Consider the following 24,369-nt stretch of genomic DNA (forward strand, 5'->3'; position numbering starts at 1 on the left):
GACAGGCGTCCTCCGTGTGACAGGCGTCCTCCGTGTGACAGGCGTCCTCTGTGTGTGACAGGTGTCCTCCGTGTGACAGGTGTCCTCCGTGTGACAGATGTCCTCCGTGTGACAGGCGTCCTCCGTGTGACAGATGTCCTCCGTGTGACAGATGTCCTCTGTGTGACAGGTGTCCTCCGTGTGACAGGTGTCCTCCGTGTGACAGGTGCAGGTGTAAATGATGAGACAGAAACTTTGGAACATTTTAAATTTATTTATTACAATTTCTAAAACAAAAACAATAAAATCTTTAAAAGAATAAATAAAAACAGGACGAGTCCAAAGAGCCATCGTCTTCAGTCCTGGTCCGGTCCTGGTCCAGACCCGGCTAAGTCCTGGTCTGGTCCTGGTCCGGTCCTTGTCCAGACCCGGCTCAGTCCTGGTCTGGTCCTGGTCCGGTCCTGGTCCAGACCCGGCTCAGTCCTGGTCTGGTCCTGGTCCGGTCCTGGTCCAGACCCGGCTCAGTCCTGGCTCAGTCCCTGTTTGGTGCACGTGGGGCTGCTGTATTTGCTGAGGACCGCTGTGAACTGGTTGAGATCCGCGTTGGTCCGGACTCCGGTCGGATCAAAGTGGGTCCGACTCACTCTGAACCCAGACTCAGTCAAGTACTGAAGGAACTTATTCAACCTGAGGAGAGACGAGAGTTAGACAGGACTAAACCAGGACTAAACCAGGTCTAAACCAGGACTAAACCAGGTCTAAACCAGGACTAAACCAGGTCTAAACCAGGACTAAACCAGGACTAAACCAGGACTAAACCAGGACTAAACCAGGACTAAACAAGGTCTAAACAAAGTCTAAACCAGGACTAAACCAGGTCTAAACCAGGACTAAACCAGGACTAAACCAGGACTAAACAAGGTCTAAACAAAGTCTAAACCAGGTCTAAACCAGGTCTAAACCAGGTCTAAACCAGGACTAAACCAGGACTAAACCAGGACTAAACAAAGTCTAAACCAGGACTAAACCAGGACTAAACCAGGACTAAACCAGGACTAAACCAGGACTAAACCAGGACTAAACAAAGTCTAAACCAGGTCTAAACCAGGTCTAAACCAGGACTAAACCAGGACTAAACCAGGACTAAACAAGGTCTAAACAAAGTCTAAACCAGGTCTAAACCAGGTCTAAACCAGGACTAAACCAGGTCTAAACCAGGTCTAAACCAGGACTAAACCGGGTCTAAACCGGGACTAAACCGGGACTAAACCGGGACTAAACCGGGACTAAACAAGGTCTAAACCAGGTCTAAACCAGGTCTAAACCAGGACTAAAACAGGACTAAACCAGGTCTAAACAAGGTCTAAACCGGGACTAAACCGGGACTAAACCGGGTCTAAACCGGGTCTAAACCGGGACTAAACCGGGACTAAACCGGGACTAAACCGGGACTAAACCGGGACTAAACCGGGACTAAACCAGGTCTAAACCAGGTCTAAACCAGGTCTAAACCAGGTCTAAACCAGGACTAAACCAGGTCTAAACAAGGTCTAAACAAGGTCTAAACCAGGTCTAAACCAGGTCTAAACCAGGACTAAAACAGGACTAAACCAGGTCTAAACCAGGACTAAACCAGGACTAAACCAGGACTGAACCAGGACTGAACCAGGACTAGTAGTAGCAGTAGTAGTAGCAGTATAGTAGTAGTAGTATAGTAGTAGTAGTAGCTGTAGCAGTAAAAGTAGTAGTAGTAGTAGTAGTAGTAGTAGTAGTAGTATAGTAGTAGTAGTGTAGTAGTAGTAGTAGTAGTAGTAGTAGTAGTAGTAGTAGTAGTAGTGCAGTACTTGGGCATGTTCATTCCTCTGATGCTGTGTCGGTGGATACTGTAGTAAAATGGAGGATGCTCCAGAGACGAGTCCGACTTCAGCTTCTTCACCAAGTTTCCTCCTTCATCCCCAGATTTCCTCTTCCCTAAAGAAAAGAACAAGGACTAAAGGAGGACTAAAGGAGGACTAAAGGAGGACTAAAGGAGGACTAAAGGAGGACCAAACGAGGACTTAAGGAGGACTAAAGGAGGACTAAAGGAGGACTAAAGGAGGACTAAAGGAGGACTAAAGGAGGACCAAACGAGGACTTAAGGAGGACTAAAGGAGGACTAAAGGAGGACTAAAGGAGGACTAAAGGAGGACTAAATGAGGACTAAACGAGGACTTAAGGAGGACTAAAGGAGGACTAAACGAGGACTAAAGGAGGACTAAAGGAGGACTTAAGGAGGACTAAAGGAGGACTTAAGGAGGACTAAAGGAGGACTAAAGGAGGACCAAACGAGGACTAAAGGAGGACTAAAGGAGGACTAAACGAGGACTTAAGGAGGACTAAAGGAGGACTAAACGAGGACTAAAGGAGGACTAAACGAGGACTAAACGAGGACTAAAGGAGGACTAAAGGAGGACTAAAGGAGGACTAAAGGAGGACTAAACGAGGACTAAACGAGGACTAAAGGAGGACTAAACGAGGACTAAAGGAGGACTAAACGAGGACTAAACGAGGACTAAAGGAGGACTAAACGAGGACTCGCCACCTTAACCGCCACCTTAACGTGGTGGAGGGGTTTGAGCACCCGAATGATCCTGGGAGCTATGTTGTCGGGGGCTTCATGCCCCTGGTAGGGTCACCCATGGCAAACAGGTCCTTGGAGACGGGTCTGACTAAGAGCGGTTCAGAAGCCCCCATGAAAAGAAAAAGATCAAGGCCAGTTACGTCGCCCGGACTGGCGTTACCGGGGCCCCACCCTGGAGCCAGGCCTGGGGTGGCTGCTCGGCAGCGAGCGCCTGGTGGCCGGGCCCAGCCCGAAGGAACGACGTGGGGCCGTCCTCCCGTGGACCCACCACCTGCGGAAGGAGCCATGCGGGGCGGGTGCAGAGAGATCCGAGCGGCAGTCGAAGGCGGGGACCTCGACGACCGGATCTCCGGACATGGAGACTAGCTCTGGGGACATGGAATGTCACCTCGCTGGGGGGGAAGGAGCCTGAGCTTGTGCTGGAGGTTGAGCGTTACCGGCTAGATATAGTCGGCCTCACCTCCACACACAGCTCGGGCTCTGGAACCCAACTTCTTGAGAGGGGTTGGACTCTCTATTTCTCTGGCGTTGCCCGCGGGGAGCGGCGGCGAGCTGGTGTGGGCTCATTGCCCCACAGCTCAGCCGCTGCGTGTTGGGGTTCACTCCGGTGAACGAGAGGGTCGCGTCCCTGCGCCTTCGGGTCGGGGACAGGTCTCTCACTGTTGTGTCGGCCTACGGGCCAAACAGCAGTGCAGAGTACCCGGCCTTCTTGGAGTCCCTGGGAGGGGTACTAGACAGTGCACCAACCGGGGACTCTGTTGTTCTCCTGGGGGACTTCAACGCCCATGTGGGTAACAACAGTGACACTTGGAGGGGCGTGATTGGGAAGAATGGCCTCCCTGATCTGAACCCGAGCGGTGTTTTGTTATTGGACTTCTGTGCTAGTCACAGTTTGTCCATAACAAACACCATGTTCGAGCACAAGGGTGTCCATCGGTGCACATGGCACCAGGACACTCTAGGTCGGAGGTCGATGATCGACTTTGTTGTCGTGTCATCTGACCTCCGACCGCGTGTCTTGGACACTCGGGTGAAGAGAGGGGCTGAGCTGTCAACCGATCACCACCTGGTGGTGAGTTGGATCCGCTGGCGGAGGAGGAAGCCGGACAGACCTGGCAGGCCCAAGCGTATTGTGAGGGTCTGCTGGGAACGTCTGGCGGAGCCCTCTGTCAAGGGGGTCTTCAACTCCCACCTCCGGGAGAGCTTCTCCCTGATCCCGGAGGAGGTTGGAGACATGGACTCCGAGTGGGCCATGTTCTCCACCTCTATTGTCGACGCGGCTGCTCGTAGCTGTGGTCATAAGGTCTGTGGTGCTTGTCGCGGCGGCAATCCCCGAACCCGGTGGTGGACACCGGAAGTAAGGGATGCCGTCAAGCTGAAGAAGGAGTCCTATCGAGCCTTGTTGGCTCGTGGGACTCCTGAGGCAGCTGATGAGTACCGGCGGGCCAAGCGTGCCGCGGCTCGGGCAGTCACAGAGGCAAAAACTCGGGGTTGGGAGGAGTTCGGGGAGGCCATGGAGGAGGACTATCGGACGGCCTCAAAAAGATTCTGGCAAACCGTCCGACGCCTCAGGAGGGGAAAGCAGTGCTTCACCAACACTGTTTACAGTGCGGGTGGAGAGCTGCTGACCTCGACTGGGGATGTTGTCGGGCGGTCGAAGGAATACTTTGAGGATCTCCTCAATCCCACTGTCACGTCTTCCGAGGAGGAAGCAGAAACTGGGGACCCAGAGGCGGACTCATCCATCACCCTGGCTGAAGTCACTGAGGTGGTTGGCAAGCTCCTCGGTGGCAAGGCTCCGGGGGTGGACGAGATCCGTCCTGAGTACCTCAAGTCTCTGGATGTTGTGGGACTGTCTTGGCTGACACGTCTCTGCAACATCGTGTGTCGGTCGGGGACAGTACCTGTGGAATGGCAGACCGGGGTGGTGGTCCCTCTGTATAAGAAGGGGGAGGGTGTGTTCCAATTACAGGGGAATCACGCTCCTCAGCCTTCCCGGTAAGGTCTACTCCAGGGACTGGAGAGGAGAATCCGACCGATAGTCGAACCTCGGATTCAGGAGGAGCAGTGTGGTTTTGGTCCTGGTCGTGGAACACTGGACCAGCTCTATACTCTCCATCGGGTCCTCGAGGCTCATGGGAGTTTGCCACAGTCCACATGTGTTTTGTGGATCTGGAGAAGACATTCGACCGTGTCCCTCGTGGTGTCCTTTGGGGGGTGCTCTGGGAGTATGGGGTCCGGGGCTCTTTGCTAAGGGCTGTCCGGTCCCTGTATGACCGGAGCAGGAGCTGTGTTCATTGCCGGTAGTAAGTCAGACCTGTTCCCGGTGCATGTTGGACTCCGCCAGGGCTGCCCTTTGTCACCGGTTCTGTTCATTATATTTATGGACAGAATTTCTAGGCGCAGCCAGGGGCCGGAGGGGGCCTGGTTTGGGAACCACAGGATTTCATCTCTGCTGTTTGCAGATGATGTTTGTCCTGATGGCTTCTTCGAGCCAGGACCTGCAGCTCTGGGGCGGTTTGAGCCGAGTGTGAAGCGGCTGGGATGAGAATCAGCTCCTCCAAATCTGAGGCCATGGTTCTCGACCGGAAAAAGGTGGTTTGCTCTCTCCGGGTGGGTGGTGAGTCTCTGCCCCAAGTGGAGGATTTCAAGTATCTCAGGATCTTGTTCACGAGTGAGGGAAGGATGGAGTGTGAGATTGACAGTTGGATCAGCGTCTGCAGTGATGCGGTCGCTGTATCGGTCCGTTGTGGTGAAGAAGGAGCTGAGCCCAAAGGCAAAGCTCTCGATTTACCTCAATCTACGTTCCTACCCTCACCTATGGTCATGAGCTCTGGGTAATGACCGAAAGGACAAGGTCGCGGATACAAGCGGCTGAAATGGGCTTCCTCCGCAGAGTGGCCGGGCGCACCCTTAGGGATAGGGTGAGGAGCTCGGTCACACGGGAGGAGCTCGGAGTAGAGCCGCTGCTCCTACACGTTGAGAGGAACCAGTTGAGGCTCGGGCATCTGCTCAGGATGCCTCCTGGACGCCTCCCTAGGGAGGTGTTCTGGGCATGTCCCACCGGGAGGAGGCCCCGGGGAAGACCCAGGACACACTGGAGGGACTATGTCTCTCTGGCCTGGGAACCCCTTGGGGTCCCACCGGAGAAGCTGGAGGACGTGTCCGGGGTGAGGGAAGTCTGGGAGTCCCTGTTTAGACTGATGCCCCCGCGACCCGGCCCCAGATAAGAGGAAGAAAATGGATGGATGGATGGATAAACGAGAACTAAAGGAGGACTAATCGAGGACCAAACGAGGACTAAAGGAGGACTAAACGAGGACTAAAGGAGGACAAAACGAGGACTAAAGGAGGACTAAAGGAGGACTAAAGGAGGACTAAACGAGGACTAAAGGAGGACTAAACGAGTACTAAACGAGGACGGGCCCGGGACTCTCCACTGTCTCACCTGAAGAATCAGCTCCAGATTCGTCGGGACTTTGTAAAGTTTTAATGACGACACCACACTCCACTGAAAAACAACAGAATAAACTCTGAGAGGAGGAGAGGAGGAGGAGAGGGGGAGAGGAGGAGAGGGAGAGGAGAGCAGAAGGAGCACACCTTGGTTGGTCAGGGCGGGGTACTTGAGTGTGGTACAGTCAGATTCACAGAGCAGAGTCTTGATCAGAGGCTGGACGTCCTCCATCGAGTGTCTGACCGCAGCCTTCAACATCGTCCTCAAGAAGAAGGAGTGAAACAGAGGCCCGCTCCTGAAACACACCGGACCTGGGTTAGACCTGGTTTAGTCCTGGTTTAGACCTGGTTTAGACCTGGTTTAGACCTGGTTTAGACCTGGTTTAGGGATCATATTTACCACAGTGGTCCCAGTATGACGGCGGTCTTTCCCGGTAAAGTTCCGTGGCACGAACACGGCAAAGTGTCTGAAAGAAAACACCAGAGATGAGGAGTCGAACCCACAACCTCCTCACTGCGAGGAAGAAGATAACCACTCTGCCACAGTCACAGATGGGAGTAGAACCACAGACTGTGTATAAACGCACAGAGCTAACCTGCTAGCATAGACTGTGTGTATAAACGCACAGAGCTAGCGTACTAGCATAGACTGTGTATAAACGCACAGAGCTAGCGTACTAGCATAGACTGTGTATAAACGCACAGAGCTAGCGTACTAGCATAGACTGTGTATAAACGCACAGAGCTAGCGTACTAGCATAGACTGTGTATAAACGCACAGAGCTAGCGTACTAGCATAGACTGTGTATAAACGCACAGAGCTAGCGTACTAGCATAGACTGTGTATAAACGCACAGAGCTAGCGTACTAGCATAGACTGTGTGTATAAACGCACAGAGCTAGCGTACTAGCATAGACTGTGTGTATAAACGCACAGAGCTAGCGTACTAGCATAGACTGTGTATAAACGCACAGAGCTAGCGTACTAGCATAGACTGTGTATAAACGCACAGAGCTAGCGTACTAGCATAGACTGTGTGTATAAACGCACAGAGCTAGCGTACTAGCATAGACTGTATAAACGCACAGAGCTAGCGTACTAGCATAGACTGTGTATAAACGCACAGAGCTAGCGTACTAGCATAGACTGTGTATAAACGCACAGAGCTAGCGTACTAGCATAGACTGTGTATAAACGCACAGAGCTAGCGTACTAGCATAGACTGTGTATAAACGCACAGAGCTAGCGTACTAGCATAGACTGTGTGTATAAACGCACAGAGCTAGCGTACTAGCATAGACTGTGTATAAACGCACAGAGCTAGCGTACTAGCATAGACTGTGTATAAACGCACAGAGCTAGCGTACTAGCATAGACTGTGTATAAACGCACAGAGCTAGCGTACTAGCATAGACTGTGTATAAACGCACAGAGCTAGCGTACTAGCATAGACTGTGTATAAACGCACAGAGCTAGCGTACTAGCATAGACTGTGTATAAACGCACAGAGCTAGCGTACTAGCATAGACTGTGTGTATAAACGCACAGAGCTAGCGTACTAGCATAGACTGTGTGTATAAACGCACAGAGCTAGCGTACTAGCATAGACTGTGTATAAACGCACAGAGCTAGCGTACTAGCATAGACTGTGTATAAACGCACAGAGCTAGCGTACTAGCATAGACTGTGTATAAACGCACAGAGCTAGCGTACTAGCATAGACTGTGTATAAACGCACAGAGCTAGCGTACTAGCATAGACTGTGTATAAACGCACAGAGCTAGCGTACTAGCATAGACTGTGTATAAACGCACAGAGCTAGCGTACTAGCATAGACTGTGTGTATAAACGCACAGAGCTAGCGTACTAGCATAGACTGTGTGTATAAACGCACAGAGCTAGCGTACTAGCATAGACTGTGTATAAACGCACAGAGCTAGCGTACTAGCCGCTTCAGTCCAAACGGGGGGATCCTGGACGTGTTTCAGCTTTTTTAACCTGATCTATGTGACCCTGGGTTATTATTTCACATTTTAATAACAGACCAATCAGACGCCTTCTTTCCCCGAGGTCCCGCCCTCTACAGGTTTGACTGACAGCCTTCATCAGCCTCGCTCCTGATTGGCTCTTTGGTTGCTATGATACTCGCTCACACAGATGGGAGTTGAACCCTCACCGTCGATGGAGGTGCCTTGCTTCAGGAACAGTCTCTCCTCGCACCACTGGCAGTGCACCAGCCTCCGGAGCCTCCGCATGGACTCGTCCGCCTGAGAGGGGCCCCTGAGCACCCGCACCACCACCAGGACAAAGTGCTCCACCGCCACAGACAGGAGCACCTCAATGCCTTTGGAACAACGAGCCGCCGCTCTGAGGGGGGAGGGGGGGAGGGGGGGAGAGGAGGAGCAGGAAGAGGAGAGGGGGGGGAGAGAGGAGGAGGGGGGGGGGAGGGGAGAGGAGGAGCAGGAAGAGGAGGGGGGGAGAGGAGGAGAGGGGGAGGGCGAGAGAGGGGGAGAGAGGGGAAGGAAGAGGAAAGAGGAGGAGGAGGGGAGGAGGAGAGGAGGAGGAGGGGAGGAGGAGAGGGGGAGAGAGGAGAGGGGGAGAGAGGAGAGGGGGAGGAGAGAGGAGGAGGAGAGGGGGAGAGAGGAGAGGGGGAGAGAGGGGGAGGAGAGGGGGAGAGAAGAGGAGGGGAGGGAGGAGGAGAGGGGGAGAGAGGAGGAGGAGAGGGGGGAGGGAGAGAGGAGGAGGAGGAGGAGACGAGAGAGGAGGAGAGGGGGAGAGAGGAGGAGGGGAGGGGAGGGGAGAGGGGGAGGAGAGAGGAGGAGGGGTGGGAAGGGGGCGGGAGTGAGAGAAGAGTGACTTCCTGTTACGTGCTCAGTGATGTCATTCGTTCAGGGTTTAGCAGGAAACAGGAAATAGCCCTTTCAAAATAAATCTCACTCTACAGTGAACAGCGACGCGTCAGGAGTTTACAGAGGAGAGAAAGCTCCGCCCCTACCGCGCCACGGCGTCCAGGACCATGCGCGCCGCCAGCTCCCTGTAGTACTCCGTGCGGACCAGGGCGGCGCCGTAGTGCCGCAGGGTCACGTTGGGCGTCTTGGCGTACAGCGACCCCGTGTCCGTAGAGGTCACCGACACGACCCCCAGATTCCTCACGTTTCGAAACGCCGCGTCCAGGAAGTGCACCGCCGAGCCGAAGGGATCCAAGTGTCTGAGGAGAGACGCGTTACTCCAGATGCCCTCCCATCCTCCTGTGATAAACCAGGACTGAACCAGGACTAAACAAGGACTAAACCAGGACTAAACCCGGACTAAACCAGGTCTAAACCCGGACTAAACAAGGACTAAACCAGGACTAAACCAGGACTAAACCAGGACTGAACCAGGACTAAACAAGGACTAAACCAGGACTAAACCCGGACTGAACCAGGACTAAACCAGGTCTAAACCCAGACTAAACCAGGACTAAACCAGGACTAAACCAGGACTGAATCAGGACTAAACCAGGACTAAACCAGGACTAAACCAGGACTAAACCAGGACTGAACCAGGACTGAACCAGGACTAAACAAGGACTAAACAAGGACTAAAGCAGGACTGAACCAGGACTAAACCAGAACTAAACCAGAACTAAACCAGGACTAAACCAGGACTAAACTAGGACTGAACCAGGACTAAACCAGGACTAAACCAGGACTAAGCCAGGACTAAACCAGAACTAAACCAAGACTAAACCAGGACTAAATCAGGACTGAACCAGGACTGAACCAGGACTGAACCAGGACTAAACCAGGACTAAACCAGGACTAAACCAGGACTAAACAAGGACTAAACCCGGACTAAACCAGGTCTAAACCCGGACTAAACCAGGACTAAACAAGGACTAAACCCCTACTAAACCAGGTCTAAACCCGGACTAAACCAGGACTAAACAAGGACTAAACCCCTACTAAACCAGGTCTAAACCCGGACTAAACCAGGACTAAACAAGGACTAAACCCCTACTAAACCAGGTCTAAACCCGGACTAAACCCGGACTAAACCAGGACTAAACCAGGTCTAAACCCGGACTAAACCAGGACTAAACAAGGACTAAACCCGGACTAAACCAGGACTGAACCAGGACTAAACAAGGACAAAACCAGGACTAAACCCGGACTAAACCAGGTCTAAACCCGGACTAAACAAGGACTAAACCAGGACTAAACCAGGACTAAACCAGGACTAAACCAGGACTGAACCAGGACTGAACCAGGACTAAACAAGGACTAAACCAGGACTAAACCCGGACTGAACCAGGACTAAACCAGGTCTAAACCCAGACTAAACCAGGACTAAACAAGGACTAAACCAGGACTAAACCAGGACTAAACCAGGACTAAACCAGGACTAAACCAGGACTAAACCAGGACTGAACCAGGACTAAACAAGGACTAAACCAGGACTGAACCAGGACTAAACCAGGACTAAACCAGGACTAAACCAGGACTAAACCAGGACTGAACCAGGACTAAACCAGGACTAAACCAGGACTAAACCAGGACTAAACCAGGACTAAATCAGGACTGAATCAGGACTGAATCAGGACTAAACCAGGACTAAACCAGGACTAAACCAGGACTGAACCAGGACTGAACCAGGACTAAACCAGGACTAAACCAGGACTAAACCAGGACTAAACCAGGACTAAACCAAGACTAAACCAGGACTAAATCAGGACTGAACCAGGACTGAACCAGGACTAAACCAGGACTAAACCAGGACTAAACCAGGACTAAACCAGGACTAAACAAGGACTAAACCCGGACTAAACCAGGTCTAAACCCGGACTAAACCCCTACTAAACCCGGACTGAACCAGGACTGAACCAGGACTAAACAAGGACTAAACCAGGACTAAACCAGGACTAAACCAGGTCTAAACCCGGACTAAACCAGGACTAAACAAGGACTAAACCCGGACTAAACCAGGACTGAACCAGGACTAAACAAGGACTAAACCAGGACTAAACCAGGACTAAACTAGGACTGAACCAGGACTAAACCAGGACTAAACCAGGACTGAACCAGGACTGAACCAGGACTGAACCAGGACTGAACCAGGACTAAACCAGGACTGAACCAGGACTAAACCAGGACTGAACTAGGACTGAACCAGGACTAAACCAGGACTAAACCAGGACTAAACCAGGACTAAACTAGGACTGAACCAGGACTGAACCAGGACTGAACCAGGACTAAACCAGGACTAAACCAGGACTAAACTAGGACTGAACCAGGACTGAACCAGGTCTGCACTCACATGTAGTCGAAGGGTCTGAGGTGCATGATGACGTTGGCGTCCATCTTGTTGACCTCCACTGTGGTCAGGTACCGCCCCTCTGCAGCTCCAGACCCAGGTCCTGGTCCAGACCCGGACTCTGACCCGGACTCAGGCCCGGCCCAGGGAGCCACTCGGATCTGGTTGAGTTGGCAGTTTTCCCTGATCATGTTCACGCAGGTGTCACTGATGTCTGTGATGGTCACTCTGACGGCCGAGCGCAGGTGTTTGGCCCACTGCAGCCCCATGATGCCTGAAGACAAGAACCAGGGAAAAGAGGGTAAAAACAGACAAGAACCAGGGAAAACACGGTAAAAACAGACAAGAACCAGGGAAAAGAGGGTAAAAACAGACAAGAACCAGGGAAAAGAGGGTAAAAACAGACAAGAACCAGGGAAAACAGGGTAAAAACAGTCGGAACCAGGGAAAACACGGTAAAAACAGACAAGAACCAGGGAAAACACGGTAAAAACAGACAAGAACCAGGGAAAACACGGTAAAAACAGACAAGAACCAGGGAAAAGAGGGTAAAAACAGACAAGAACCAGGGAAAACAGGGTAAAAACAGACAAGAACCAGGGAAAACAGGGTAAAAACGGACAAGAACCAGGGAAAAGAGGGTAAAAACAGACAAGAACCAGGGAAAAGAGGGTAAAAACAGAAGAACCAGGGAAAAGAGGGTAAAAACAGACAAGAACCAGGGAAAAGAGGGTAAAAACAGACAAGAACCAGGGAAAACACGGTAAAAACAGACAAGAACCAGGGAAAACACGGTAAAAACAGACAAGAATCAGGAAAAAAGGGTAAAAACAGACAAGAACCAGGGAAAACAGGGTAAAAACAGACAAGAACCAGGGAAAACAGGGTAAAAACAGACAAGAACCAGGGAAAAGAAGGTAAAAACAGACAAGAACCAGGGAAAAGAGGGTAAAAACAGACAAGAACCAGGGAAAAGAAGGTAAAAACAGACAAGAACCAGGGAAAAGAGGGTAGAAACAGACAAGGACCAGGGAAAACAGGGTAAAAACAGACAAGAACCAGGGAAAACAGGGTAAAAACAGACAAGAACCAGGGAAAACAGGGTAAAAACAGACAAGAACCAGGGAAAACAGGGTAAAAACAGACAAGAACCAGGGAAAAGAGGGTAAAAACAGACAAGAACCAGGGAAAAGAGGGTAAAAACAGACAAGAACCAGGGAAAACAGGGTAAAAACAGACAAGAACCAGGGAAAAACAGACAAGAACCAGGGAAAAACACGCTAAAAACGAGAGAGAGAGCCTTCAGACAACAATCAGGGCATAAATACAAAAGTGGCACTAAAGAGACCAAATGCCCACAATCTTCCTGCAGGGGGCGCTATTTAAGGCTCACATATTCTTAGTGGTGTCTGAATGGCCAGTTGGTAAAAATGTCCAGCACTCCAATTTCCCACAATGCACCTTGAAAAGTCCAGTGTGTCCAGTGCTGGTCACTAGACCAGCCAATATATAAACCACAATGCACTGGGAGAGTCAAAAAACACCAGAGGACAGAGGACAGAGGACAGAGGACAGAGGACAGAGACAGGTGTTTAACTGTAAATAACACGACTGAAGGAGAAGCTCTGGTTTATCTCACATCCTGATTATGAAGAAAACACTGACATAAACATGAGCCATTAGCAGAGTGATCATAAAGCGTTATGGTGTAAAGGTGCTAGCGTTAGCCTTTAGCTCAAACTGTTAACAGCGATAATTTCTACATCTGACAAAAAAATAATCCAGTCTGTTTACGTCAGATTATTATTACTCCATAAAGACTTCAGTCCAATCTCAGCTTTATTTATGACGCAAGTTTAAACCTTTTTCACGTGACCTGTGCCCTGTGTCCCGAGGCTCTGCTCTGTGTGGACAGGGTCTTTGCTGAAGCTGTGCCTGCCTCTGTTCCGAGGCTCTGCTCTGTGTGGACAGGGTCTTTGCTGAAGCGGTGCCTTCCTCTGTTCCGAGGCTCTGCTCTGTGTGGACAGGGTCTTTGCTGAAGCTGTGCCTTCCTCTGTCCCGAGGCTCTGCTCTGTGTGGACAGGGTCTTTGCTGAAGCGGTGCCTTCCTCTGTCCCGAGGCTCCGCTCTGTGTGGACAGGGTCTTTGCTGAAGCGGTGCCTTCCTCTGGGGCGATGTCACAGACTAGACTGCTTCAAAAAGCACCTCAAGACGTTTGTGACGACCTCAGGACCTGCCTTTTATCTGAATACTGTCTCTGTTTGGAATGTTTCACTCTGTAGCACTTTGAGATTTGTTTTCCAACGTAAAATGTTTTATAAATAAAATACATTAAACCCAGACCTGGTCTAAACCTGGACTGACCTGTGGCTCCGAAAGCGTCCAGACACTCCAGAGGACTCCTCTCCTCCGCCAGAGCCGCCAGAGAGCAGAACACGAGCTGTCTGAAGGGACGCACAACAATCAGACACACACACGACAATCAGACACACACACGACAATCAGACACACACGACAATCAGACACACACGCGACAATCAGAAACACACACGACAATCAGATACACACACGACAATCAGATACACACACGACAATCAAAGATACACACACACGACAAACATCATATACACACACAGGTCACTGGACACTGACGCAGCCCTCTGTCCCTTTGTCCCTCTGTCCCCCTGTCCCTCTGTCCCACCTGTTGGTCTTCATCTTGCGGCTGAAGTAGGTGTCGCTCTGTCCCTCTGTCGCTCTGTCCCTCTGCCCCTCTGTCCCTTTGCCCCTTTGTCCCTCTGCCCCTTTGTCCCTTTGCCCCTTTGTCCCTCTGTCCCTTTGCCCCTCTGTCCCCTTGTCCCTCTGTCCCTCTGTCCCCTTGTCCCCCTGTCCCTCTGTCCCACCTGTTGGTCTTCATCTTGCGGCTGAAGTAGGTGTCGCTCTGCCCCTCTGTCCCTCTGTCCCTTTGCCCCTCTGTCCCTTTGCCCCTCTGTCCCTCTGCCCTTCTGTCCCTTTGTCCCTCTGCCCCTCTGTCCCCTTGTCCCCCTGTCCCTCTGTCCCTCTGTCCCACCTGTTGGTCTTCATCTTGCGGCTGAAGTAGGTGTCGCTCTTCTGGGGCGTGTTGTGGTTGGGCATCAGCTGAACGTTTGTGCCGAGCTCCTTCAGGATCTCCAGAGTGTGACCCGACGGCGCTACGACAAACACACACAAGCACACGGCTAACGCACACGCCAAAGTGACCGCACTGTCCGCTCCGTCCGCCCCGGTCCTCACCTGGCTCCTGAGTCCGGTCCCGGTCCTGGTCCGGGTCCAGGCTGTAGCTGGCCCGCGTCTCTCCTTTGTTGGTGTGGCGTTTGAGGTGACCGATCATGTCTGTTTTTCGGGCGATGGTCCCTGAACACACCACGCAGTGATAGTGAGCCACGGCCCGCGACGAGCACGCCTGGAAGAAAGAGCCAGAGAATGAGCCAGAGAATGAGCCACGGCCCGCGACGAGCACGCCTGGAACAGAGAGCCAGAGAATGAGCCAGAGAATGAGCCAGAGAAAGAGCCAGAGAAAGAGCCAGAGAATGAGCCAGAGAATGAGCCACAGCCCGCGACGAGCACGCCTGGAAGAAAGAGCCAGAGAATGAGCCAGAGAATGAGCCAGAGAATGAGACAGAGAAAGAGCCAGAGAATGAGCCAGAGACCGGGACGGGACCGGGACTAGACCAAGACTAGACCAAGACTAGACCGGGACCAGACCGGGACCAGACCGGGACTAAAGCGGGACTAGCGCAGATTCCACACAGACACAGGGAGAACATGCAAACTCAGGTGATCTGGGGCTAATGCTGATACCTGCTCCGACGAGGGACTGGGCTTCAGAGTCCGACATGGAAGATGACAGATACACATCCTCTGACCTGAAACAAGAACCAGGACTGAACCAGGACTGGACCAGGACTAAACCAGGACTGGACCAGGACTGGACCAGGACTGGACCACGACTGGACCAGGACTGGACCAGGACTGGACCAGGACTGGACCACGACTGGACCAGGACTGGACCAGGACTGGACCACGACTGGACCACGACTGGACCACGACTGGACCACGACTGGACCAGGACTGGACCAGGACTGGACTGGACCAGGACTGGACCAGGACTGGACTGGACCAGGACTGGACTGGACCAGGACTGGACTGGACCAGGACTGGACTGGACCAGGACTGGACCAGGACTGGACCAGGACTAAACCAGGACTGGACCAGGACTGGACCAGGACTGGACCAGGACTGGACCAGGACTGGACCAGGAATGGACCAGGACTAAACTAGGACTGGACCAGGACTGGACCAGGACTGGACCAGGACTGGACCACGACTGGACCAGGACTGGACCAGGACTGGACTGGACCAGGACTGGACCAGGACTGGACCACGACTGGACCAGGACTGGACCACGACTGGACTGGACCAGGACTGGACCAGGACTGGACCAGGACTGGACCACGACTGGACCAGGACTGGACCAGGACTGGACCAGGAATGGACCAGGACTAAACCAGGACTGGACCAGGACTGGACCAGGACTGGACCAGGACTGGACTGGACCAGGACTGGACCAGGACTGGACCAGGACTGGACTGGACCAGGACTGGACCAGGACTGGACCAGGACTGGACTGGACCAGGACTGGACCAGGACTGGACCAGGACTGGACCACGACTGGACCAGGACTGGACCAGGACTGGACCAGGACTGGACTGGACCACGACTGGACCACGACTGGACCAGGACTGGACCAGGACTGGACCAGGACTGGACCAGGACTGACCTTGGAACTCGACGTAGACCTTCCAGTGCAGGTTCTGGAGGTGGCGTCTGAGTTTGTGGCTGTAGCAGGACTTAAACTTCTCCTCGGGACAGAGCGGACACGCCTTCCTCCCGGCTGCGGACACAGACGCACCGTTACCATGGCGACACCACGCCGCCACACACACCAATATTATTACCAAAATGATCACTGACCAATCAATGTCATCAGTGTTTCTCATATTTGTGTTGCCGTTTATGAAAAGTCAGATCAAACTCAAGACTCACAAGTTGAATCTGTCTTTTCTTAAGTCCAGGGTTTGTCGTTTTTTTCTGCAGAAATGGTAGTTTTTGCATGAGCTCCCCCTGCAGGTGTGGTGTTGTGAGTGCAGTTTGGGTCACAGAGATATAGTTTTGAGAGTTTTTTGTGTGTTTTTCATGTTCTGTGGGTGAGACACGGCGTACGTGACACAAACGTGCAAATAATCTTCACATATCCAGATAAATCCATATTTCGTTTTTATTTTTACAACGGTGAAAAGTTCATTACTGAGCTTTATTTCAACTTAAGATCCACGTGTGGACCTCAGTGTGGATTTAAAAAACAAACATCTGCAAATATCGGCTTTAAAATGTATAAAAACTCCACATCGGCCCCATGTCCCTCGTCTTTAGTCGACTTCAGGCCCCGTCTCATCCAGTGCATTAGGGTCACTGAGGTCAAGTCTGAGTTTTCTTGTGAACGCTGACCCCGTGACCCCTGAACTCACCTCCGTTCAGGTCGACCAGGGCCTCCAGGTCCTCAATGCGACTCTGGATCGAGATGTGACGCTCTGGAAAAAAAAGAACTCAAAGGGTTAAAGAGGAAGGATTCTGCAGCACTGCTCCTCATCATTAGATGATCCATGTTTGAATAATCTAGAGATCTCTCCCTATTCAAACCCTCCTTACAGTCAGCGGTATGAGTCTGCACGAGGCTCCGCCCACAAGCCTACGCCATCCAGGCCCCACATGACAAGTCTCCATAAATGTACAAAAACATGACACAAACTGTGCACTACGACTTCACAAACCTGGTGTGATGTGCAGTAGTTTTCATTCATTGCACATCACACTAAAGCGCCTCATGCTGTAGCGCCCCCTATGGACAGATGCACATCACACTAGAGCAGCACATTTTTATACATTTGTACCAAAATGACGACGCGACGCTGCAGAATCCTACGAGTATCAACAATTAAGAAAATAAAACTGGAGACGGAAGAGCGGACGTCACAGTGGGTGTGTCACATGGGGTGTGTCTCAGGGGGCGTGTCACAGGGGGCGTGTCCTGCTGGGGGTTAAACGGGGGCAGATCGACAAAATGGCGTCTTGAAAATAGTGGATTGAAGATTAAACTCAAACATGAATCAGTCCAAATAAAACTTCAGAGGCTCAAAGAGAAGAAACGACCAGAACATGAAGAAACATCTGAACACAACAGTGTGAAGAGTCAGCTTCAGCCTCTGCAGTGGTGTCACTGTTACAATCTGTTACAGTCACGTTACAGTCGTGTTACAGTCGTGTTACAGTCATGTTACAGTCATGTTACACTGGTGTTACGCGGGTACGAGGGGTGCACCTAAAGCTGCTTGTGTGTGGTCTAGTGAAACACTGAGATGTTTCACAAATAAAATATTGGCCTGAGGTTTGAGGCAGAGAATATCTGCAGATCCTGTTGATGTAAATCCAGAACGGTTTAATCTTGAATTTTGGTTTAGTAACTCCACTGTCTGTTCTGAAAGGTCTTTTTTATTTTTTTAGACAATTACTCCAGTAACAATATAAATACGAGTAGTGGTGCCATTATCAGCAGTAGTAGTATCAGTATTAGTAGTATCAGTATCAGTAGTATCAGTATCAGTAGTATCAGTATCAGTAGTATCAGTATCAGTAGTATCAGTATCAGTAGTATCAGTATTAGTAGTATCAGTATTAGTAGTATCAGTATCAGTAGTGTCAGTATTAGTAGTGTCAGTATTAGTAGTGTCAGTATCAGCAGTATCAGTATTAGTAGTATCAGTATCAGTAGTATCAGTATCAGTAGTATCAGTATCAGTAGTATCAGTATCAGTAGTATCAGTATCAGTACCTGTGGTGGTGGAGGGCTTGTTGTCGTCTGAAGCGCTCTCCTCCGTCTCTCCTTCAGCATCAGCTGAGAGCACAACAAAACTTTACTACAGTCCTTAAGCCTTTCATGAGTCATATTATTTCAATTAATATCGACTAGAGTCACAACGATTTGATACAAAAGCACAGACTCGATACTAATCCCTCAGTGGAACAGTCGGTTCCATAGTCTCGTGTCACATCATAATCACTTGAACAGAGTTATGCTGAAATGAGTTCAATCTGTCCTAGGCCCTTTAAATAACCTCACAACTCCAGAAATGTTATATTAATCAGATTTTGAGTGTGCGTGCGGCTCTGGGCCCCGTAATGCAGCTCCGCGCAGAGGCCCTACACATTCTCACTCTTTAAAATGAGACCTTTTTTTTTACTTTTTCAGAGCAGAACTCCTCCAAACCCGCACAGGGCTCGCTCCACACTGGTCCCTCCGTTTCCCTGGCCTCTGCTGTCTTTCCTCTGCAGTTTTTGCTCTGATGTGCTCTCTTTGTTTTGGTCCTGTGGCGGAGCTCCGCGCTGAGGCCGTGGTTCACTTTCCCTGGTCTAAAACCGCCGCGTTCTGCCGGTACCGGGGACTCACAGCGGGACTGCGCCTTCACGGGCCCGGGACCGCAGCTTCTACCGCCGAAAACACCCGGAAAAGCGGTTAAATGACGGTTTTACTCACGTTTAATGTCGCCCTCCTCAACGCGAGCCTCCGCCGCCATTACGCACAGCGCCGTGACGTCACAGCGCCCTGACGTCACCGCGCATCCCGGTGTCGCGCGTGAAAATAAACCGCATAAAAATAAATTAAACTGAATAAAATTGCACATTTAAAAAGTTTAAAAATATTACCAGAATTAAAAATAAAACATAAGCAGATCATTTTATTTATTATTATTTACAATATTTGTGTTTTTAGGCAGAACCAACGACATGAAGTTTAAGATAATTATATGATTATATGTTTAATATAATTATATGGTCCTGAGGAAACAGCGGCACTGCTTTTACAAAGGAAATAAATAAAATAAAGTATTAATGATTTTATTTGATGTTGTATGAAGTAAGTTAGAAACTTGAAGTAAGTTTCGTTTTCACAGAAATCGAAACTTAGAGAGACCCGGAGTCACACCCGAGACCAGGACTTATCAGACCAGAGACAGAACCAAAGAGAGACAGGACTAAAGAGAGACTTAAACAGACCCGAGACAGGACTAAAGAGAGACAAACAGACCAGAGACAGGACTAAAGAGAGACAGGACTAAAGAGAGACTTAAACAGACCAGAGACAGGACTAAAGAGAGACAAACAGACCAGAGACAGGACTAAAGAGAGACAGGACTAAAGAGAGACAAACAGACCAGAGACAGGACTAAAGAGAGACAGGACTAAAGAGAGACAAACAGACCAGAGACAGGACTAAAGGAACATTTAAACCGAGTCTGAGCTCTGAGACCGGGCTGCTGCTCAGAGACAAACGACCACAGAGACACCACAGAGAGAGAGACACCAGAGAGAGAGACACCACAGAGAGAGACAAGTTCATCATGAGGTGAGACCAGGACACGAGACACATAGACCCTGTTTAAGACCGGGGTTAGACCTGGTTTACTCCTGGCTTAGTCCTGGTTTAGTCCAGGTCTAGTCCTGGTTTATTACAAATCTTGAGCTGGTTTTAACTTAGTCCTGGTCCTAAATCAGCTCTAGTACACTTTGTAGTCCAGTACACTCTGTAGTCCAGTACACTCTAGTCGAGTACACTCTGTAGTCCAGTACTCTCTGTAGTCCAGTACACTCTGTAGTCCAGTACACTCTGTAGTCCAGTACACTCTGTAGTCCAGTACACTCTGTAGTCCAGTACTCTCTGTAGTCGAGTACACTCTGTAGTCCAGTACTCTCTGTAGTCCAGTACACTCTGTAGTCCAGTACTCTCTGTAGTCCAGTACTCTCTGTAGTCCAGTACTCTCTGTAGTCCAGTACTCTCTGTAGTGGAGTACTCTCTGTAGTCGAGTACTCTCTGTAGTCCAGTACTCTCTGTAGTGGAGTACTCTCTGTAGTCCAGTACTCTCTGTAGTGGAGTACTCTCTGTAGTCCAGTACACTCTGTAGTCCAGTACTCTCTGTAGTCCAGTACACTCTGTAGTCCAGTACACTCTGTAGTCCAGTACACTCTGTAGTCGAGTACTCTCTGTAGTCCAGTACACTCTAGTCCAGTACACTCTGTAGTCCAGTACACTCTGTAGTCCAGTACACTCTGTAGTCGAGTACACTCTGTAGTCCAGTACACTCTGTAGTCGAGTACACTCTGTAGTCCAGTACTCTCTGTAGTCGAGTACACTCTGTAGTCCAGTACTCTCTGTAGTCGAGTACACTCTGTAGTCCAGTACTCTCTGTAGTCCAGTACACTCTGTAGTGGAGTACTCTCTGTAGTCCAGTACTCTCTCTCACTCTAGAGCCTCAGATTCACTCTCTACTTTCGGATCACGTGACTTTGGCTCTGGGTGAAAAAGTGTAAAGTGTAAACTGTGATAAAAGTTGATTTGTGTCATAAGTAAAGATCAGACTCAAGTCTTTATGGACTAATAATAACGATCTGACGTAAACGGACTGGAGTGTGGAAATGAGCGCTCTGCTCACAGCTCAGGTTAGCGATGGGACAGCACTATAAAAGGAGTGACCCTTAAATAGCCCCTCAGTGGGGGCGCTCTTTGGGCAGTAGTTTACCTTTACTTTTACCTTTACGCTGTGAGTCCCTGCTCCTCCTGACTGTCCCCTATCAGACACTGAGGACTCCCTGTACTGACTCTCTCTCTGCCCTCAGCTCCTCCGGCTCCACCCTCAGCTCCTCCGGCTCCGCCCTCAGCTCCTCAGGCTCCGCCCTCAGCTCCTCAGGCTCCGCCCTCAGCTCCTCCGGCTCCGCCCTCAGCTCCTCCGGCTCCGCCCTCAGCTCCTCCGGCTCCGCCCTCAGCTCCTCAGGCTCCGCCCTCAGTGCTCTGTCGTGTCACTTCACCTGGGCCCTGACCTTCAGCCGCCCCACACTGCTCAAAGTGTGGAATAAACTCATCGATATATGCCCCGACGAGAGAACCTCATGGAGGGGACAGAACTACAACCTCCAGGGCTTCCTCCAGCAGACACTGGGGCACTCCTCAGAGGCCCTCAGCCTCCTGCACTCGGCCTCAGAGGCCCTCAGGGGCCCCGAGCTCCTGGTGAACTACAGCGACCTGGCCTGGGTCCACCACGAGAGAGGAGAGCACGCCCAGAGCCAAGAATACATGAGTAAAGTCCAGGCACTCAGGAGAGAGTACCCTGCAGAGGGGGAGCACCCCGAAGTGCTGGCAGAGAAGGCCTGGACATTGATGAAGTTCGGGCGTCAGCAGAAGCTCGAGGCGGTCACTCTGTTTGAGGCGGCTTTGGGGGCGGAGCCAGAGCACGTGGAGTGGAGGAGCGCTCAGGTCATCGCTCTCATGAGCGCCCAAAAACACGACCCCGATGTACCTGACCAGCTGCTGCAGGAGACGCAGAGGGCCCACGAGGACGACCCGGAGAACCTGTATCTGTGCGTGAAGTACCTGAGCCTTAGGGGGCGCCGTGGAGAGGCTGTACTGGACAAGATCGCCGAGCTGGAGGACAGGATCATGTCCACAGCCAACAGCAGCTACAGCGGCCTCAAGGCTGTGCTGCGCTACTACCGCCACATAAACCACGTGGACGGCGCCATCGTGTGGGCAGAGGAGGCTCTGGTGAATCACCCCGACAGCCGCTACGTGAAGCTCTGTGTCGCGCTCTGCTACAAGTGGAGAGTCCTGTTCCACAGAGACAGAGCCTCACAGCGCCACCTGGACAGAGCCATAAGTCTGTATCAGGAGGTCATCCAGCTGTACCCAAACTCCGCTCTGGTCAAGGAGTTGGACCTGGCAGATCTCTACGCCAAGTCAGAGCGCAGCAGAGCTGAGGAGATATACAGCAGACTCCTCCAAATGGACATGGAACCACCAGAGAGGCAGATGTTCTACAACCGCTACGCTAAATACGCAGTGTGCACAGAGCATGATGTTCGCAAGGCCATCAGGTACCATAAAAAGGCAGCAGCGATTGATCACGACTCCTTCTTCAGGGAGAACAGTCTCAAACATCTACAGAAACATACCAAACAGAGTCGAGAGTCGATCCTGGTGGAACTCCAGAGCTCCTCCCTGATGGACCGCCTGGAGGAGCTGCAGTGCCACTTCACCTGGGAGCTGAACCGCAACCGCTCCATCCTGTTCTCCGTCAAGGACCGCCTTCAGGACCTCGTCCCCGACGAGAGCGCCTCATGGAGGGGGCAGAACTACAACCTCCAGGGCTTCCTCCAGCAGACACTGGGGCACTCCTCAGAGGCCCTCAGGCTCCTGCACTCGGCCTCAGAGGCCCTCAGGGGCCCGGGGCTCCTGGTGAACTACAGCGACCTGGCCTGGGTGTACTACAAGAGGGACGAGCACGTCCAGTGTCAGGAGTACCTGAGCAAAGTGGAGGCACTCAGGAGAGAGTACCCCACAGAGGGGGACCAGCTGCACCCCGAGGTGCTGGTGGAGAAGGCCTTCAGTCTGATGGAGTTTTACAACGACAAGAAGCTCTTGGCAGCTGAACTGTTGGAGAAGGCTCTGAAGCAGCAGCCGACACGATGGGAGTGGCTCAGTGCTCAGGCCATGGCCCTCGTGAGCGCCCACAGACACAAGGAGTACATGGACGAGAAGGTACTCCTCACGATAAGACAAGCCATAGAGAGGGACCCAGACAACCTGGAGCTACAAGCAGAGTACCTAAACCTGCGAGTGCAGAGAGAGGAGAATGGGAGGAGACGGCAGAGCACCCGCAGAGAGGGAGGCCACCCGCAGAGGGGGAGGGCACCCGCAGAGGAAGTGAGGGTGGAGGTGGCTGCTCTGAGCTCTCAGCTCTTAAAGAGCCCTCACAGATTACTCGGAGACATAAAGTCTGTGCTGGAGGTGCAGAGGAGGGCGGTGTGTGAGGCTGCGGCGGTGGAGCTGGCGGAGTCCGCTCTGCACAAACGTCCTGACAGTCGCTACCTCAAGGCCTGTCTCGCCACGTGTCTGAAGTGGCAGGTGGACCAGCAGAGGGAGCAGGTGAGTCAGGAGCTGATCGAGCGGGCGGCCGCTCTGCTGGGGGAGGTGGTCTCTCTTTACCCCGACTCCTGCCTCAAGACTGAGCTCGATCAGGCGAGCGTCTACGCCAGGTCCGACCACAGCCTGGCGCAGGCCGCCCGCCTGTACCAGGACCTGCTCCGCAGGGACCTGGAGCCCGTGCCCAAACAGATGGTGCTCAACCACTACGCCAAGTTTCTCAAACATGACCAACACGATTATGCAATGTCCATGGAGTACCACATGAGGGCAGCAGAGATCCCCGTGCCCTCGTTCTACAGATCCAACAGTATCGCAACTTTACGCAGACTCAACCCCAGGGACAGACGGCTGCGCAGACAACTCAACGACTTCCTCGAGCGCCACGAGGACTCTTCTGCTGAAGAACACGTTATGACCCTCAGAAACACTCCTGGAGTTGTGTTTGAATCACACTTGTTTCATTAATCCATTAATCAAGAGTCTTTTCTGAATCTCAAAAATGATCCATTTACATTTTGTCTGTTTTGTTGTTTTTTTTTGCGTCACATATAAAACTCTGGACTTTTCCTGGTGTAAAACTCCATCCCTGACTCATTCTGCAAAGTGTCGTCAAAATGAATGCATGGCTGTTAGCTTAGCGTGGCTCTGTTAGCTTAGCATTCACAGAGGATAAGGAGCCGTTTACTTTGTAAATGTGAGTGCTGTTGCTGACTGCAGGGGGCGCTCATTATAAAGTCTCTGATGTTAAAAACATTGTTTTAAATAGAAAATGTATAAAACTATTGACAGTGATTAAAGCCAAAAGAACAAACCGTGTGTCCTTTAAAGAGGAGTATTTACCTCTGGGGTATTCACTCTAACACATATTTGGATCACGACTTTAACCCAAAGTGGGCACTCTCTCTCTGTGCTAAGTCCCTCCCCTTCAGAGCACTATCAGAACACACTCAGCTGC

The 24,369-nt window shown here is 51.5% G+C and overlaps 2 protein-coding genes across 2 annotated transcripts; one reads left to right on the forward strand and one right to left on the reverse strand.

Moving 5' to 3' along the window:
• Nucleotides 1-236: 236 nt before the first annotated feature.
• trmt1l (tRNA methyltransferase 1-like) lies at nt 237-19,048 on the reverse strand. Its single transcript, XM_033964741.2, has 16 exons — nt 18,975-19,048; nt 18,273-18,335; nt 16,912-16,974; nt 16,164-16,277; nt 15,185-15,249; nt 14,618-14,786; nt 14,415-14,535; nt 13,712-13,791; nt 11,352-11,622; nt 9,049-9,261; nt 8,230-8,420; nt 6,453-6,519; nt 6,200-6,348; nt 6,048-6,110; nt 1,824-1,950; nt 237-666 (listed from the first exon to the last, which is right to left on the reverse strand). The coding sequence occupies exons 1-16, from the start codon at nt 19,012-19,014 to the stop codon at nt 501-503; spliced, it is 1,962 nt and encodes a 653-aa protein (XP_033820632.2). The 5' UTR covers nt 19,015-19,048; the 3' UTR covers nt 237-500.
• A 498-nt stretch (nt 19,049-19,546) lies between these two features.
• LOC117369966 (uncharacterized) lies at nt 19,547-24,338 on the forward strand. Its single transcript, XM_033965308.2, has 2 exons — nt 19,547-19,844; nt 21,113-24,338. The coding sequence occupies exons 1-2, from the start codon at nt 19,840-19,842 to the stop codon at nt 23,877-23,879; spliced, it is 2,772 nt and encodes a 923-aa protein (XP_033821199.1). The 5' UTR covers nt 19,547-19,839; the 3' UTR covers nt 23,880-24,338.
• The last annotated feature ends 31 nt before the right edge of the window (nt 24,339-24,369 follow it).

Source organism: Periophthalmus magnuspinnatus, chromosome 4, assembly GCF_009829125.3.
Source record: "Periophthalmus magnuspinnatus isolate fPerMag1 chromosome 4, fPerMag1.2.pri, whole genome shotgun sequence".
NCBI lineage: Eukaryota > Metazoa > Chordata > Actinopteri > Gobiiformes > Gobiidae > Periophthalmus > Periophthalmus magnuspinnatus.